This window comes from Ranitomeya imitator, chromosome 3 (assembly GCF_032444005.1).
Source record: "Ranitomeya imitator isolate aRanImi1 chromosome 3, aRanImi1.pri, whole genome shotgun sequence".
NCBI classification, from domain to species: domain Eukaryota; kingdom Metazoa; phylum Chordata; class Amphibia; order Anura; family Dendrobatidae; genus Ranitomeya; species Ranitomeya imitator.
The window spans coordinates 105,243,313-105,262,739 of NC_091284.1; the positions used below are offsets into that span (position 1 = coordinate 105,243,313).

Genomic DNA, 19,427 nt, shown 5'->3' on the forward strand with positions numbered 1-19,427 from the left:
TTTCATGGCTTTCAGTATCACCTCTATGATGATGACACACAGATCTACATCTCTGGACCAGATATCACCTCCCTACTAACCAGAATCCCTCAATGTATGTCCACTATTTCATCCTTTTTCTCCGCTAGATTTCTCAAACTTAACATGGACAAAACAGAATTCATCATCTTTCCCCCATCTCACGCGACCCCCCAACAAACCTATCCATTACAGTAAATGGCTGCCCACTCTCCCCAGTCCCACAAGCTTTCTGCCTCGGGGTAATCCTTGATGCTGATCTCTCCTTCAAACCACATATCCAAGCCCTTTCCACTTCCTGCCGACTTCAACTCGAAAATATTTCACGAATCCCTTCATTCCTCAACCAAGAATCTGCAAAAACCCTAGTCCATGCCCTCATCATCTCTCGCCTTGACTACTGCAACCTCCTGCTCTGTGGCCTCCCCTCTAACACTCTCGCACCCCTCCAATCTATTCTAAACTCTGCTGCCCTACTAATCCACCTGTCCCCCCGCTATTCCCTGGCCTCTCCCCTCTGTCAATCCCTTCACTGGCTCCCCATTGCCCAGAGACTCCAGTCCAAAACCCTAACCATGACGTACAAAGCCATCCACAACCTGTCTCCTCCATACATCTGTGACCTCGTCTCCCGGTACTTACCTACACGCAACCTCCGATCCTCACAAGATCTCTTTCTCTACTCCCCTCTTATCTCCTCTTCCCACAATCGTATACAAGATTTCACTCGCGTATCACCCCTACTCTGGAACTCTCTACCACAACACATCAGACTCTCGCCTACCATCGAAATCTTCAAAAAGAACCTGAAGACCCACCTCTTCCGACAAGCCTACAACCTGTAGTAACCACCGATCGACCAAACCGCTGCATGACCAGCTCTATCCTCACCTACTGTATTCTTACCCATCCCTTGTAGATTGTGAGCCTTCGCGGGCAGGGTCCTCACTCCTCCTGTACCAGTTATGACTTGTATTGTTAAAGATTATTGTACTTGTTTTTATTATGTATACTCCTCCACCCATGTAAAGCACCATGGAATAAATGGTGCTATAACAATAAATAATAATAATAATATGGTGGACTATGGTGCATGTATTATGCTATATAGAGGATTATGGGGATTGTATTATACTATATAGAGGACTATGGGGAGTGACTATGAGTAGTGTATTATACTATCTGAAGGACTATGTGGAGTATATTATACTAAATGGAGTACTATGGGGAGTGTATTATAGTATATGAGAACTATGGGAGTGTATTATACTATATGGAGGACTATGGGGAGTGTATTATGCTATAGGGAGGACTATGGGGAGTGTATACTGAATGGAGGACTATGGGGAGTGTATTATACTACATTGAGGACTATGGGGCACATTACACTATATGGATGACTATGGGGCGTGCATTACACAATATTGAGGATTGTGGTGCACATTATACTATATCGAGGACTGTGAGGTGCATTATGCTATGTGGATGACTATAGGGTGGATTATACTATGTGAAGGACTATCAGGTGTATTATACTAAACAAGCCAAATGCTGCCTATTCATCTGATTGGATTGTTTATGTTGGAACAAAAATCATTGCTCTCAGCAGCCCAGTGAAAACTGCTGATATTATATATGGACAGATTAAGCAATTAGTGATCATTGTTCCTCTGGTCCGGTAAAGTGGCTTGGAAACAAGCGTCGAACGACTTCAATATTGTCGATCATGCTCATCAGCGCATGTAAATACAACCAAAATGCTTATATGTGATGTGCAATATGTTAGTATTTGGAACTCCATTTTAAACTTTTGTCCAGGGCCCTACTTTGTCTAAAATTGGCCCTGCAGGCGCTAAATACTTCCATAATCGTAGTGACAAAGGGCATACTTAGCGCCAGAAAGGCGTAGGTTCTTTCTGTCATATGGGAATCCATTTTTAATGTACTAAAAATAAGGATTTATTATTTTATTAGTTGAGGTGCAGATTTTTCTCACTTTTTTTCATTGTAGCACCCATTAGTACTGCTGTTTCAGGGATTCTCACTTAACAGCAGTACAGCTACATCCCTTCTTTTTGTGGGTCTAATCACCCTACTTTTTCTTTACTGACAGGTAGAATCCCCAAGTATGTATAAACGAGAAACCTGGGCACTGAACAATGATGAAAAGCTCAAAGTTGTTCCCCTTCTACACGGAGAAGGAAACAGGCTCTTCAAGTTGGGACGTTTTGAGGATGCAAACAACAAGTACAGAGAAGCTCTCATCTGCCTAAAAAATCTACAGACTAAAGTAAGATACCCAGAGATAAAATAATTTATAGTTTTTCACCATGCAGTTTCTGAGGAATTGGCAGTGGTTTAGCATTATAACATGAAACATATAGTCTATGTCATGAATTGTTAGGTTTGTAGATTAATCATTTCCTATGTTTTCTCTTGGCTTGATATATCCCATGATGAGTGTACTGAGTTGATCAGTTTCAAAACAAGAACACATGTTTTTGTGATACTCTGTCATGAGACTCCTATACTTGTATTGTGGAATGCCACCTATTTAGGGTTTTGCTAGTGTGTTGTGTTAATGTATTCAATTGGTTTTGTAAAAAAAATAGTTCTCAACCAAAGTAGAGCAAAGATAATGGTGAACATATCTCTACAAGCATACTACATTAGTCTCTCTTGCAGCTTTTATGGACCCAATGAAACAATAAAGGTTTAAAAGTTAAAGACGAAAGAAACTACCCACATGGTCATAACTAGAAATGAGTGAACCCAAACTGTAAATTTCTGGGTTCGTACCAGAAATGTAGTGTCTGGTACTGAACCCCTAACACAAACTTTTTACCGCAGATCTGGTTTACTGTTCAAGGTCGGAAATCTAATAAAGTTTGATGAAAAGCTGCAACACAGCAAATTAACAAGCTTTTAGGCTGTGGGCACTTCCAGAGCTATCACAGCCATGCCACGTATTGTGTATTCTGAACCTCTGTCTGTGGAAGTACTGTGCCAAAAAGCCTCTATGTGTGTACTGTGCACGTGTCTCAATGGAAATACTATGTGTGCCAAAAAGTCTCTGTGTGTACTCTGCACCCCTGCCTGTGGGAGTACTGTGCCTTTAAGCCTCTGTTTCTGAACTCTGCATGTCTCTCAGTGGGAGTACTGTGCCAAAAAGCCTCTGTGTGTGCTCTGCACCCCTGCCTGTGGTAGTTCTGTGCCAAAAAGGCTCTGTGTGTACTCTGCACGCATCTCAGTGGGAGTACTGTGTTAAAAACCTTCTGTATGTATTCTGCACCCGTGTCTATGGGAGTACTGTGTCAAAAAGCCACTGTATACTCCTGAGCCATGTCTGTACGAATAGTGTGCCTAAAAATATTTATGCTCTGTATCTGTGTGTGTATGAGTAGTGTGCTTCAATAATAATTATCAGAGTAGGAGAAAACAAATGAACGGCACCAGAGGAATATATTCAACACACGTGCAGGTGATTGATCCTATTTGACTGAAGTCAGGTGGAAAAAAATTCAACTGGTGTATGATGCTCGGCATGAAAAACACAAGTGTGTATGAGCAACTTAAAAAAAAAATTCGGCATTCACCAAGTTGAGAAAAATCGCTTCAACGGGTTCAACTTGGCGGTCATTGCACAGGCACAGCATCATATATTGGCTCATTAATGCCAGGCTGCTAGTAGGCAATGACAACCTGTCTTTGGTGGGAGGTGTATTGTCTGTATCCCATCAACCATGCTCCAGTGATGCCTGTGAGCTGCTTTGAGTGCCACCCTACTGTGAACACGGTTCCTCATCCTCAAAGAGTGTCCCCTGGCTGGACAGTTGTGTACCTGGCCACTGTTGGTGCAAGAAACCATTCTCCAAGACATGTGTGCACGAATGGCCTGCTAAAGGTGTGAGTTGCCCCTGTTTCTCCTCCTCTACCTCCTGTGTCACCAACTCATTCATCATTGTCTGAAGTGTTTTTTTTTCAAGGAAGCATACAAGTGGGATAGTAACACTGATGATGGCGTCATCAGCACTGGCCATGTTCATGGGGTACTCGAAGCAGCCCAACACGCCATGCATGTCCCGCATGGAGGCCCACTCATTGGTTGTGAAGTGGTATTGTTCCGTAGAGGGACTCACCCGTGCGTGCTGCTCACACAGTCTCTATAGCATATACAAGGTGGAGTTCCACCTTGCGGGTGCATAGCATATGAGGTGGATAGTGGGAAGGCACTATGCTGCACAGACAGGCAAGCAGCAGGGCAAGAACATGAAAAGCACACACCAACAGTTCACACTTCCTGCAGCAGCTCTGACATCTGGGGGTAATTTTTCAGGAAGCTCTGCACCATCAAATTCAGCACATGTGCCAGGCAAGGAATGTGCATCAGGCTGACTAAGCCCAGAGCCGCTAGCTAAGCTAGTTCTTTAGCCCAAACAAGTCTCTTCTGCTTGTTGCCTGTCCTTAGCAGTGGTTTCCTAGCAGCTATTTTACCATGAAGGCCTGCTGCACAAAGTCTCCTCTTAACAGTTGTTGTAGAGATGTGTCTGCTGCTAGAACTCTGTGTGGCATTGACCTGGTCTCTAATCTGAGCTGCTGTTAACCTGCGATTTTCTGCGGCTGGTGACTCGGATAAACTTATCCTCAGAAGCAGAGGCGACTCTTGGTCTTCCATTCTTGGGGCGGTCCTCATTTCACTCTTTATTGCACACCAACTGGCAAGCTTAAGGTTCAGCGGCACCAACTCATAAGCTGTCCACAGCTCCTGTACAGTGTGGGATTTTTCCCCCACACAGATAAGCTTCAGAACCGCCTGCTGCTGTTTCCTCCTGGATTTGATGACATTAGTCATACAGGTGTTACACTGACTGGATGAGGAGATGTTGGAAGAAGTGGAGTTGGAGGAGGAGGCAACATGGATAGAGAAACAGCTAGGGGCCACCTACCGCGGGGCACATTAGCAGCCAACTTTATGACTAGGCGCTGGCATCGGTGCTTTGTAGCAGTTGCTGAAATGCCTAGGAGCCATCCAGGGATGAGATCCTTGTGTTATGCTACAGACGGTGTTCAAGCTGTTACCAAGTTCTAAGGATGTGGTTTATGCTGATGTGAAATAAACCTAGAGACTGTTTTATAAGAAATCTGTGCCTGAGTACGTTAATCCCGTGCCAAGCGAGTGTCCCCCAAGACACGTAGTAGGCGCTATGCTACAGTATGTATGTAGTATGTATGTATGTATGTATGTATGTAGTATGTATGTTGTATGTATGTAGTATGTATCTATGTTGTATGTAGTATGTACGTAGTATGTATGTTGTATGTATGTAGTATGTATCTATGTTGTATGTAGTATGTATGTAGTATGTTGTATGTAGTATGTTGTATGTATGTAGTATGTTGTATGTAGTATGTATGTAGTATGTATGTTTGTGTTATTATTTTTTTACATTCAACACATTGGCCGGATGATGGGACTACTACTGTCCCATCATTGGCTAATGTGTCAATCACTGTCATTGTAGCAGGCATAGCCCGATGGGACTTGTAGTCCCATCGGACGATGCCTGCACACACACACAACCCCCCGCAGGCCCGCACAGACCCCCGGCAGGCCCACACAGACCCCCGGCAGGCTGCACAGACCCCTGGCAGGCCCGTACAGACTCCCGGCAGGCCCGCACAGACCCCCCACGGTCACGCACAGACCTGTTGTGAATTCTGTGGCTGAATTCACTCCTGTGGTCACAAGTGGTACTGCAGCTTCTGAGCTTCCTCCCTCAGGTGTTCTGGTGAGCTCGTTAACTGCTTCATTACTTAACTCCGCCTGATGCTGCTATCCTTGCTCCTTGTCAATGTTTCAGTGTTGGATCTGAGCTTCTCCTGATTGTTCCTGTGACCTGCTGCTCTGTATAGCTAAGTGCTTTTTGCTTTTTTGTTGCTTTTTTTCTGTCCAGCTTGTCTTTTGTTTTGCTGGAAGCTCTGAGACGCAAAGGGTGTACCGCCGTGCCGTTAGTTCGGCACGGTGGGTTTTTTTTGCCCCCTTTGCGTGGTTTTGCTTTAGGGTTTTTTGTAGACTGCAAAGTTCGCTTTACTGTCCTCGCTCTGTCCTAGAATATCGGGCCCCACTTTGCTGAATCTATTTCATCCCTACGTTTTGTCTTTTCATCTTACTCACAGTCATTATATGTGGGGGGCTGCCTTTTCCTTTGGGGAATTTCTCTGGGGCAAGTCAGGCCTATTTTTCTATCTTCAGGCTAGCTAGTTTCTTAGGCTGTGCCGAGTTGCCTAGGTAGTTGTTAGGCGCAATCCACAGCCGCTTTTAGTTGTGTTTAGGATAGGATCAGGTGTGCAGTCTACAGAGTTTCCACGTCTCAGAGCTCGTTCTTGTATTTTTGGGTATTTGTCAGATCACTGTGTGCGCTCTGATCGCTAAGCACACTGTGTTTCTGGATTGCCTTCATAACACCTGTCATTAGCAAACATAACAGTACAAGGAGCCCAAACTAATGATTCTCAATAGAGGGAAAGAAAAAGTTCTGACATCATTTTTTTTTTTTCTGCTCTGTGTTCACTTTTTTTTTCCCCTAGACATTTGGGTGATTCTGGACACAGGTGTGGACATGGATATTCAGGGTCTGTGCTCTTCAATGGATAATCTCGTTATAAATGTACAAAAAATTCAAGATACTATTGATCAGAAATCTATGTTAGAACCAAGAATTCCTATTCCTGATTTGTTTTTTGGAGATAGAACTAAGTTTCTAAGTTTAAAAAATAATTGTAAGCTATTTCTGGCCTTGAAACCTCATTCTTCTGGTAATCCTATTCAACAGGTTTTGATTATTATTTCTTTTTTGCGCGGCGACCCTCAAGACTGGGCATTTTCTCTTGCGCCAGGAGACCCTGCATTGAGTAGTGTCGATGCGTTTTTCCTGGCGCTCGGATTGCTGTACGATGAGCCTAATTCAGTGGATCAGGCTGAGAAAAATTTGCCAGGGTCAGGATGATATAGAAGTATATTGTCAGAAATTTAGGAAATGGTCAGTACTCACTCAGTGGAATGAATCTGCGCTGGCAGCTTTGTTCAGAAAGGGTCTCTCTGAGGCTCTTAAGGATGTCATGGTGGGATTTCCTATGCCTGCTGGTTTGAATGAGTCTTTGTCTTTGGCCATTCAGATCGGTCGACGCTTGCGCGAGCGTAAATCTGTGCACCATTTGGCGGTACTGCCTGAGGTTAAACCTGAGCCTATGCAGTGCGATAGGACTATGACTAGAGTTGAACGGCAGGAATACAGACGTCTGAATGGTCTGTGTTTCTACTGTGGTGATTCCACTCATGCTATTTCTGATTGTCCTAAGCGCACTAAGCGGTCCGCTAGGTCTGCCGTCATTGGTACTGTACAGTCCAAATTCCTTCTGTCCATTACCTTGATATGCTCTTAGTCGTCGTTTTCTGTCATGGCGTTTGTGGATTCGGGCGCTGCCCTGAATCTGATGGATTTGGATTATGCTAAACGTTGTGGGTTTTTCTTGGAGCCTTTGCGGTGTCCTATTCCATTGAGAGGAATTGATGCTACACCTTTGGCCAAGAATAAACCTCAATACTGGGCCCAGCTGACCATGTGCATGGCTCCTGCACATCAGGAAGTTATTCGCTTTCTAGTGTTGCATAATCTGCATGATGTGGTCGTGTTGGGGTTGCCATGGCTACAAACCCATAATCCAGTATTGGATTGGAATTCCATGTCGGTATCCAGCTGGGGTTGTCAGGGGGTACATGGTGATGTTCCATTTTTGTCGATTTCGTCAGCCACCCCTTCTGAGGTCCCAGAGTTCTTGTCTGATTATCAGGATGTATTTGAAGAGCCCAAGTCCGATGCTCTACCTCCGCATAGGGATTGTGATTGTGCTATCAATTTGATTCCTGGTAGTAAATTCCCTAAAGGTCGATTATTTAATTTATCCGTGCCCGAACACGCCGCTATGCGCAGTTATGTGAAGGAATCCCTGGAGAAGGGACATATTCGCCCATCGTCATCACCACTGGGAGCAGGGTTCTTCTTTGTAGCCAAGAAGGATGGTTCGCTGAGACCGTGTATTGATTACCGCCTTCTTAATAAGATCACTGTTAAATTTCAGTATCCCTTGCCATTGTTATCTGACTTGTTTGCTCGGATTAAGGGGGCTAGTTGGTTCACTAAGATAGATCTTCGTGGTGCGTATAATGTGGTGAGAATCAGGCAAGGAGATGAATGGAAAACTGCATTCAATACGCCCGAGGGTCATTTTGAGTATCTAGTGATGCCGTTCGGACTTGCCAATGCTCCATCTGTGTTTCAGTCTTTTATGCATGACATCTTCCGTGAGTATCTGGATAAATTCCTGATTGTTTACTTGGATGACATTTTGATCTTCTCAGATGATTGGGAGTCTCATGTGAAGCAGGTCAGAATGGTTTTTCAGGTCCTGCGTGCTAACTCTTTGTTTGTGAAGGGATCAAAGTGTCTCTTCGGTGTGCAGAAAGTTTCATTTTTGGGGTTCATCTTTACCCCTTCTACTATCGAGATGGATCCAGTTAAGGTCCAAGCCATCCAGGATTGGATTCAGCCGACATCTCTGAAAAGTCTGCAAAAGTTCCTGGGCTTTGCTAATTTTTATCGTCGCTTCATCTGTAATTTTTCTAGCATTGCCAAACCATTGACCGATTTGACCAAGAAGGGTGCTGATTTGGTTAATTGGTCTTCTGCTGCTGTGGAAGCTTTTCAGGAGTTGAAGCGTCGTTTTTGTTCTGCCCCTGTGTTGTGTCAGCCAGATGTTTCTCTTCCGTTCCAGGTCGAGGTTGATGCTTCTGAGATTGGAGCAGGGGCGGTTTTGTCACAGAGAGGTTCTGATTGCTCAGTGATGAAACCATGTGCTTTCTTTTCCAGGAAGTTTTCGCCCGCTGAGCGTAATTATGATGTGGGCAATCGAGAGTTGCTGGCCATGAAGTGGGCATTCGAGGAGTGGCGTCATTGGCTTGAAGGAGCTAAGCATCGCGTGGTGGTATTGACTGATCATAAGAACTTGACTTATCTCGAGTCTGCCAAGCGCTTGAATCCTAGACAGGCCCGTTGGTCGTTATTTTTTGCCCGCTTCGACTTTGTGATTTCGTACCTTCCGGGCTCTAAAAATGTGAAGGCGGATTCTCTGTCTAGGAGTTTTGTGCCCGACTCTCCGGGTTTATCTGAGCCAGCGGGTATCCTCAAGGAAGGAGTCATTGTGTCTGCCATCTCCCCTGATTTGCGGCGGGTGCTGCAAAAATTTCAGGCGAATAAACCTGATCGTTGTCCAGCAGAGAAACTGTTCGTCCCTGATAGGTGGACTAATAAACTTATCTCTGAACTTCATTGTTCGGTGTTGGCTGGTCATCCTGGAATCTTTGGTACCAGAGAGTTAGTGGCTAGATCCTTCTGGTGGCCATCTCTGTCACGGGATGTACGTACTTTTGTGCAGTCCTGTGGGATTTGTGCTAGGGCTAAGCCCTGCTGTTCTCGTGCCAGTGGGTTGCTTTTGCCTTTGCCGGTCCCAAAGAGGCCTTGGACACATATTTCGATGGATTTCATTTCTGACCTTCCCGTTTCTCAAAAGATGTCAGTCATTTGGGTGGTCTGTGATCGCTTTTCTAAAATGGTCCATCTGGTGCCCTTGGCTAAATTGCCTTCCTCCTCTGATTTGGTACCTTTGTTCTTTCAGCATGTGGTTCGGTTGCATGGCATTCCTGAGAATATTGTTTCTGACAGAGGTTCCCAGTTTGTTTCAAGGTTTTGGCGAGCCTTTTGTGGTAGGATGGGCATTGACCTATCCTTTTCCTCGGCTTTCCATCCTCAGACTAATGGCCAGACCGAACGAACAAATCAGACCTTGGAAACATATCTGAGAGGTTTTGTTTCTGCAGACCAGGATGATTGGGTGTCCTTTTTGCCGTTGGCTGAGTTCGCCCTTAATAATCGGGCCAGCTCGGCTACCTTGGTTTCTCCATTTTTTTGCAATTCTGGGTTCCATCCTCGTTTCTCTTCAGGACAGGTTGAGTCTTCGGACTGTCCTGGTGTGGATTCTGTGGTGGATAGGTTGCAGCAGATCTGGACTCAGGTAGTGGACAATTTGATCTTGTCCCAGGAGAAAGCTCAACTTTTCGCTAATCGCAGACGCCGTGTGGGTCCCCGACTTCGTGTTGGGGATCTGGTTTGGTTATCTTCTCGTCATATTCCTATGAAGGTTTCCTCTCCTAAATTTAAACCTCGTTTTATTGGTCCGTATAGGATTTCTGAGGTTCTCAATCCTGTGTCTTTTCGTTTGACCCTCCCAGACTCCTTTTCCATACATAATGTATTCCATAGGTCGTTGTTGCGGAGATACGTGGCACCTATGGTTCCATCTGTTGAGCCTCCTGCCCCGGTTTTGGTGGAGGGGGAATTGGAGTATATTGTGGAGAAGATTTTGGATTCTCGTGTTTCTAGATGGAAACTCCAGTATCTGGTTAAATGGAAGGGTTATGCTCAGGAAGATAATTCCTGGGTTTTTGCCTCTGATGTTCATGCTTCCTATCTTGTTCGTGCCTTTCATGCGGCTCATCCTGGTCGGCCTGGGGGCTCTGGTGAGGGTTCGGTGACCCCTCCTCAAGGGGGGGGTACTGTTGTGAATTCTGTGGCTGAATTCACTCCTGTGGTCACAAGTGGTACTGCAGCTTCTGAGCTTCCTCCCTCAGGTGTTCTGGTGAGCTCGTTAACTGCTTCATTACTTAACTCCGCCTGATGCTGCTATCCTTGCTCCTTGTCAATGTTTCAGTGTTGGATCTGAGCTTCTCCTGATTGTTCCTGTGACCTGCTGCTCTGTATAGCTAAGTGCTTTTTGCTTTTTTGTTGCTTTTTTTCTGTCCAGCTTGTCTTTTGTTTTGCTGGAAGCTCTGAGACGCAAAGGGTGTACCGCCGTGCCGTTAGTTCGGCACGGTGGGTTTTTTTTGCCCCCTTTGCGTGGTTTTGCTTTAGGGTATTTTGTAGACTGCAAAGTTCGCTTTACTGTCCTCGCTCTGTCCTAGAATATCGGGCCCCACTTTGCTGAATCTATTTCATCCCTACGTTTTGTCTTTTCATCTTACTCACAGTCATTATATGTGGGGGGCTGCCTTTTCCTTTATGGAATTTCTCTGGGGCAAGTCAGGCCTATTTTTCTATCTTCAGGCTAGCTAGTTTCTTAGGCTGTGCCGAGTTGCCTAGGTAGTTGTTAGGCGCAATCCACAGCCGCTTTTAGTTGTGTTTAGGATAGGATCAGGTGTGCAGTCTACAGAGTTTCCACGTCTCAGAGCTCGTTCTTGTATTTTTGGGTATTTGTCAGATCACTGTGTGCACTCTGATCGCTAAGCACACTGTGTTTCTGGATTGCCTTCATAACACCTGTCATTAGCAAACATAACACAGACCCCGCCTGCACACACACGCAGTCTCCGCCCATGCACCGCCCACACTCCATTATAGTGCATCATTGCACTATAGAAACTTCCGATTCCGGTATCCGATATCTTAAAAGTATCCCGACTCAGTATCGGAAATCTGATACAGCAATACCGATACCCGATATTTGCAGTATCGGAATGCTCAACACTATTCATTACTGTTAGGGCAGTGAGAATCTGGAATTCATTGCCTGAGGAGGTGGTGATGGCGAACTCAGTCAAGGGGTTTAAGAGAGGCCTGGATGTCTTGAGTCCTAGTACTCAATTTAACACCTGGATTTATGAGTCACTACATGGATACAATTCACACCTCCACCTGACATACTCTAGATAACTAAGAACATTGTTCCCATTTCCTCTCCATTTGTAAGAAAATGCCTAATTTGATTACCTTGGCTTATGTATGGACTCATCACACTTCCCACCCCCTAACAAATGTCCTGCTGTACTATTCTTTAAATATTGCGCTTTTTTCTTAGTAATCTATTTGTAATCTCGCCTGAAGAAGGAGCCACTGTGCTCTGAAAGCTGCAAACATATTATTTTCTGGTTAGCCAATAAAGGTATCACTCCTAGAATACTTCTGTCATCATTGGGCAGAAAAGTATTCACATTGTAGTAAAGGTTGTAATTTCCGTGCAGCTCCCCTTAGCACCTCCAGATTTGGATTGTAGGTAACTACTAGAGGTACCCGGTTATTTTCTTCTTTAGCTTTGTAATGTTTCAGGTGATTCCTTGATATTCTCGTGGCTCTTGTAATCTGGTTTTCAATTGTTCTTGGATGGTAGCCTTGATTCAGAAAGGTCTTTCTGAGGTGACCAAGGTGTTCATCCCTATCCATTGGGTTGGAACATATACGATTGTATCTGATGGCTTGGCTGTAGACAATGGAGTTTTTTATGTGTTTTGGATGGAAACTGTCCCATTTAAGGTATGTTGGACGGGTGGTCATGGCATTTCATGTTATTATTATTATATATAATAATTATATATATAATAATATATTATAATTATATATAATGATTATATATTATTATTATTATGTTGAGATGAACCTTTTGATACTGAACCATAACTTTACTACACGTATAATTTTATAACACTTGTGGTATGGCAAAAAAATAAGGTTCCATTTTTTTTTTATTGCTATATGCTGCATCCATTGTTCTTTAATAGGATAGACTGAAGCCAGTAGGCTGCTAAGCAGTTCCATTGGAATTGATTTATCGCTTTTGACCTTAAAAGGCCTCGGGAGGTCACAAAAACCTTATAAAACACTTCAGAAGTTATCGCTGGATGCCAAGAAGCTCAAATGTATAGCTGTGCAGACTCAGCTCTGACAAGCGATGATTTATAATCATTACTGCACCCCTCAAATACTGATTTCTGCTTTCAGGAAAAGCCCTGGGAGGTGCCGTGGATGAAGCTGGAGAAGATGATCAACACCTTGATTCTGAATTACTGCCAGTGTCTGCTTCGCATGGAGGAGTATTATGAAGTTTTGGAACACACAAGTGACCTAATCCAGCACCACCCAGGTAATGAGACTGACGAGGATTTATGGATTCTAATTATGATATTAGCTGATATTAGTATTGGTGAAGGTGCACGAAATTACAGTTTTGTATATTTTACATTTCATTATTCTGCATTGTGACTTGAATTTTTGGAAAGCTTTTTAAATTGACCACTCATGGATACATGTCATAGGTTAAAATTCAGTACTTCATCTACAGTAGCGTTTTCTACAGGCTGACATACTGTGCCTAGTTGTGGCGAAGAGGAAACTATTTACCCTATGATGAGTATATATATATATCAAGCGCTGCGGAATATGTTGGCGCCATATAAATAAAATTATTATTATTATTATATATCAAAGGATGCTTGGTTTTTGGAGGTGCATAAACTTTTACTTGTTTGAAGACCCATGAGTTTATAAAAGAAACATTACAACTTGGATTACACTTAGCAGGTTTTTCCTAGGTAATCTGAGAGCAGCATGATGTAGGGACTGAGACGCTGATTCTAGTGATGTGTCACTTGCTAGTCTGCTTGATGTCATTTTGATACAATCACAGTTTTCTGTGCTGCAGATCTGTCAGTTCTCAAATGCGGAGCTGTATATACCCCACCCGCACCATTGATTGGCAGCTTCCTGATAACACCGTGCATAGACACAAAGCTGCTAATCAGTGGTGGGGGCGGGCTTACACAGAGCAGTTGACTAGGAGGCACAAGACACTTAGTCCTCTTGTGATAATGTGATATTCTAATGCTGATGAACCAAGCAAAGAGTTAATTGGGGCACCACGGTCGGTGGGACTCAAACCAAGGCCTAAACAATTACCCAGTATAAAAAGAGAAGAAAAAGGTATACAGTGGGAATCACCACCAACGCACCATATCAAATCACAGCTTTATTAAACGTGTATGCAAAGGACAAAAACACATTAAAAACATTTAAAACAAGGGGATATAACATAACCCCATACACTCAAAAGCCCACGATAAGGCAAAAAAAAACCCGCACATACCCAAACAGTGTATAATACACATGCCCCAGAACTGAAAATAACCTAAGTAGCAGCGTAATAGCGCGCCATAGATAACCCAGCCAGTCCCATATAATCATGCACCATGCAGGGACCTGATAATCCCCAATGGAAAAGGGAGACCTAACAGGCACCGTAAGGTAAATATGCCGCAATGGCCACAACTATAATAGTGAAGATAACCATGCCCGTGGTGAAGGTAAAATAGTAAACCATATGGTTTAGAGATAATGCTAATTTTTATGGTCTTTACCAAGGAATATATAAATAAGAAAATAACCAACTAATTAAATGAGGTTTTTATGTTCAATGCAAAGTATTTATTTTAGGTTTGTGTCCTCTTTTACATGTCATAAAACAATCTGTAATAATAAAAAAATTGAAATATTGCAATTTCCAAACTGAAAATTGACCGAGTTGTATGAAGGCTTATTTTTGCCTGGTGAGCTGACATTTTTGTTGATACATTTTATATTAGACTAGATGGCAGCCCGATTCTAAAGAATCGGGAGTCTAGAATCCATATATACTTTATTTATTCAAATGTAAGAATAATACAATTAATAAATAATAGTAAGAAAGAACAAAAAATGGCTGCACTCACCAGCTCTTGACAATTCTTGTTATTTAAGGTACAGTTACACAGGATCCATGAACATGCTTATGAGGGGAGGGATGAAAGACATCAGACGACAACTTTGCGTGTTGTGGCAAATGCCACAACAACGGTTCTTTGCTTAAGAACAATGTCAGGTAGTAGGAAAATACCCAGTTAATAATAGGCAATAGTTCTTTGCAGGAATGCAGATATTAATAAATAGGCAGTTTATATTGCAGAGAAATTGCTGGGCAATAATGGACAATGTCCTTATGTGGCAAATAATAGAGCAATATACCCAATGTGGCAAAGAAGAGGTTAATAAACGGCAGTCTCTCAGTATAACAGTCAGTGAATAATAGGCAGTATATGGAGAAAACACCAAACAAAAGTTCAAAATTGGTGTGAAAATGTCACTGAACCACTTCACAACTAAATATATATAGTTTTGGTAAATGGTATTATCATTTTTTTGACGAAATTCGGCAGGAGCTTGAAGAGCAACGTCACTGGGCCCGCCTCCACGCAGTAGAAACTTGCTGTGAGGTAAAAATTCAAAAATCACACCAAAATGGCGGGCGGAGTGTGTCACAGTACGGCACGTTTCTGATTGGTCGCTCGCAGCAGGCGGCAACAAATCAGACACTGGACACTGTTGACGTCACTTATCTCCGGACATTATCTCCGGACATTAGCTCCGGACATTATCTCCGGACATTATCTCCGCACATTAGCTCCGGACATTATCTCCGGACATTAGCTCCGGACATTATCTCCGGACATTATCTCCGCACATTAGCTCCGGACATTATCTCCGGACATTAGCTCCGGACAGGAAGTTGGCACAAATTGCAGGAAGTAGTATTCTAGGCAATTATATATTAGATAAAATCATTTAATCACTTGTCATTCCAAACAAAGGAACTTCAGTTCTGACTTTGTGCTTGTTTTCTCCTTTTACGGCATTTGAAAAATCAAATTAATTTAATATTTTTAACGATGGGATTTGTATGAACACAGTGATAGCAAATACATATCCTTTTTTCACTTTTGCATTTTTTTTTTTGATAAGGGAAAAGATGGGTGATTTGAATTATTTTACATTTTTTGTTCATATTTTTTAAAACTTTTTTGTAATCTTTTTCTTTATTTTTTTTAGTCTCCTTTAAAGTGATTGCTGGATCTCTTATACTATATACTGGCATACAACAGTATGGCGGTATATTGTGAAATAGACGGTCTTTTATGAAGACCAGCCGCAGGATATGCTTCACAGGAAGACAAAGGTGGTGTCGCGATCCAATTTTGGATGCATGGCAGCTCTGGTTCCACTATATCTTAAATGTAGCTTTTTTCCTTTCAGGACCAGCGGGGATAATGTTAGTTTCCCCAGCTGGCAGCCTGCTGCATCTGCAGAGTGGCTAGGTCAGCTGATGTGGGTGGTGACCACTCCCACCATCTTTTAAATGGTCACCTGATGCATCAGCTGACTGCTGGTGATAGAGTTTCTCTATTGAGATGAGCCGTGCAGTTGCAACTCTCTGGTGTCAGCTACTTCTGGAGTTTGGAGTCCTGTTTTTGTGTCATCTGCAGTGTGGAGCTTGGCAGCTGAGTTTGGAAGCTAAGTGTTGTGTTTATTCCTTGTCTATCTTGTGTTTATCACTGTCCCCTGTGTGGTACCATCTGCAGTGGTGAGGCTAGTGCCCTTGCCGGCCACTGCACTAGTCAGAGCAGTGTGAGATGACAGCGAGGGACGGGGTTCCTGACAGAGGTGGAGGGAAGGACCCACTTAGGGCATTAAAGGAGTGCAGGGACAGGCTAAGGTTTGAGCTCATGGGGTGTCCGTCCCTCATTTCCCTATCGGTAGGGCCTTCCTCTCCCCTTTTCCATCCCATTGTGTGTTTGCTGTGCCCTCCACTGACCAACCCCCCTGCTTGGGTCGTTGTACGTATCATGACAGGTGGCCTTCAGCAGTCCCCTGTCTTTTACTTCAATCCATCGGTTTCGCAGAATCTTGTCTTGGGGTGGGGGGTAGATGGAAGTGCACACCAACACTGTTATCATTTAAAGTTGCTGTCAGATATTGACAGTGGCATTTAAAGGGGTTTGTCCGGTCTTGCGCTACAAGTCTGCAGTTACTCTAAGTGACTGCAGATTTGTGAATCCTCATGTCATACTCACTCCTGGGGCCGGCACTGGACAACCGTTAGAGTGTGCAGTGCACCTGATGTGAAGATTTGCAAGTCTGCAGTCACATAGAATGACTGCAGACTTGTAGCTTAAGACTGGACAACCCCTTTAAGTGATTAAAGAACTCTTGTCTCTGTAGTTAGAGGCAGATTGTGGCTTTGTACCATAGCTGGCATCTGCTTGGTATATTGTTGGCTCAGCTTCTTAATCCTCTACATAAACGGAGACGCAACGTTGGACAAATATTATATACTATGTAGGGAAAGGGTTAATACATTTGGTGCATTGCATAGCGCACGTTGGAGTAAAAATAGCATATGAAGCATCCGCTCGTATAGATTTCCACCTTTTGTGTTGCTGATTATTCATCTTTGATGGCATTTTCGGGTTAATATACCGGACTTTTGTTTCTTGTAGACAGAGAGAATTAAGTATTGTAACTTTATGGAAACTAATCTATCGCCATGCAAAAAAAAAAAAAAAGAAATAACCTTCTACAGTGTAAACATCTAAAAATAAAGACAGAGAAAACATCTATTTCTTTAAACATTGTTATTACCTTGTGCCATATGCAACAGTAGAAAATAACATGTGTTGCGCTCACCGGCAATGCTGCCTGTTATTTGTCTGTGTTCTTGAATTACAGCCAGAGTAAAGACGAAATTATAGAGACAAGGGGCTGGAAAGCGACTGCAGATGAGAGGAGATCTCACAGCGCTTTCTCTTTAATTTCCTCTCAAAGGTCACAGGGTGGCACTGTTTGTGTTTCCACTTGGCATAGCTTCAGGCCATAATCCCATTTATTGCTTTAATTTATCCTTCCCGAGTCTCTGTGAGAACATTTGTGCGCCTTGCTGCTCCTCTGCTCATCTGCCCTCCCAGGTTACTTTGTCTTCATACAGTTTCCTGTACAAGAAGATTACTTTTCTTCACTCTCTCTGGACAATTTGATCCCCTATGTCCTAATAAAATCTGACATGGTGGAGCAAGCGAGCAGGTGACACTGGAGCTAATCTGAAGTGTTTCTTGACCTGTCGTGCCTCCCTGAAGACTGCACAGCTGTGTGTTCCGCTGCTCCATGTCAGAGTTGGTTTATTGGTGAGATCTGTGTCTCAACTCTCAGAGGCAAGGAAGGTTGAAGGTGCAATAAATGGAAGTCATAAATGAAATATACTATAAAAGTTAAACCTATTTTGATTTTTTTCTAGGATATGTTCCCCATACATATACTGCAGTGTGTAATATATGTGAAAAAGACAATGTTATTCTGTCAATCACATTCATTCACTATTGTACGAATTTACTAAATTCATTCATCTTCCCAAATACAATGACACAAATAAATGTGTCCGAAAATATCACCCTCACAATTGCCCCATCGTATTGCTTTCTTGTTAACACATAATTACTTTCTTATTAACACTTTTTTTTCATGTCATACATTATGTGGTATAAATTACTTGGCAATATGATTCTCCTCATCTGTACGATTACGGTGACACTAAACCTGTACAGGTTTTCATTATTTTAGTGGAAAAAAATAAGAACAAACCGTACCATCAAGGAACTGTTTGAGGGCTTGTGTCTTGTGGGGTGAGACAGTGGGACATTTTTATCGATGTAATTTTGGGATATAGTAGATTTTCTGCACGAAGCAATCAAAGTATCTTATTTTGTATTATTGCGCTGACCAAACAAATGCAATTTTGTCAGTTGTAATTTTTTTCTGTTTTCGGTGTTTATCGATTGGATTATTTGCAACGCCCGCCAGGGCCGTGGGGTACTCGCTACCGGATCCGGTCATTATTAAATGGGTTGCCCAAGTAAAAGGGACAGTCTTTAAAGGGGTTTGAATAAAGTTTGTAGAAATAGGAAATGTTTGTGGCGCCACCTGTGGTACTCAGTCAGGGGTGACCGACACTGCTTAAAAGGGTGGGTGCGGACAGACTACATAAAGTCTTCTGCCCTCCGGTTCTGCTGTGGGACGTGGAGTGCGACACAGCCTCAGGCTCCCGGTGCCCAGTTCCTGCTCTTCAGCTCAGAGGGTGCCCAATGACAGTTCCCCTCCGAGCTGCTGACTTCTCCTTTGCTTCTCCCCTCCAACACTTGCTATCACTGCAAACCTTCTTGTTCTGTCGTGGAGCTGCAGCACCACACTTGGCTGCATGGCCCCACTCTCTCCCTGTCACCAACTAACTCCAATTCCAACTGATTAACTCCTCCAGACCAGAATATATATCTGGGAGAAGCTCCCTTGAATCCGGGTTCAGAGCTCCCCCTTCTGGCCTGGATTCAGAATGTGTTGCATGTACATGCATTACCTGTTAAAGGGAATCCTCCTTGCCTCCAGGCATGACATCACCCTCCCCGAAGGGAAGGCTATATCACTGCAACAACCGGTTACCTGGGGTGTTACACCCCCCTGTTAACTCCAGTACTCCCAGACTGGGAAAAGAAAAACAACAATACAGGTCAAGAATGCAAGCATTTTGGACATGCATATCAACTGGTTAAACAGGTTAAACTTAGGCTTCCCTTTGTGGGAGGTTCTTGGCTTAAAACGTTACATAGCAAACAA

General features: G+C 43.3%; 1 protein-coding gene across 1 annotated transcript in view; it reads left to right on the forward strand.

The window, feature by feature from the left end:
- AIPL1 (aryl hydrocarbon receptor interacting protein like 1) overlaps positions 1–19,427 on the forward strand; it is a 121,471-nt gene that overhangs the window by 91,270 nt on the left and 10,774 nt on the right. Inside the window, exons 6-7 of the mRNA XM_069761263.1 lie at positions 2,132–2,308; positions 12,903–13,044. Coding sequence (XP_069617364.1) covers positions 2,132–2,308; positions 12,903–13,044 — 319 coding nt within the window. The remainder of the gene's footprint in view (positions 1–2,131; positions 2,309–12,902; positions 13,045–19,427) is intronic.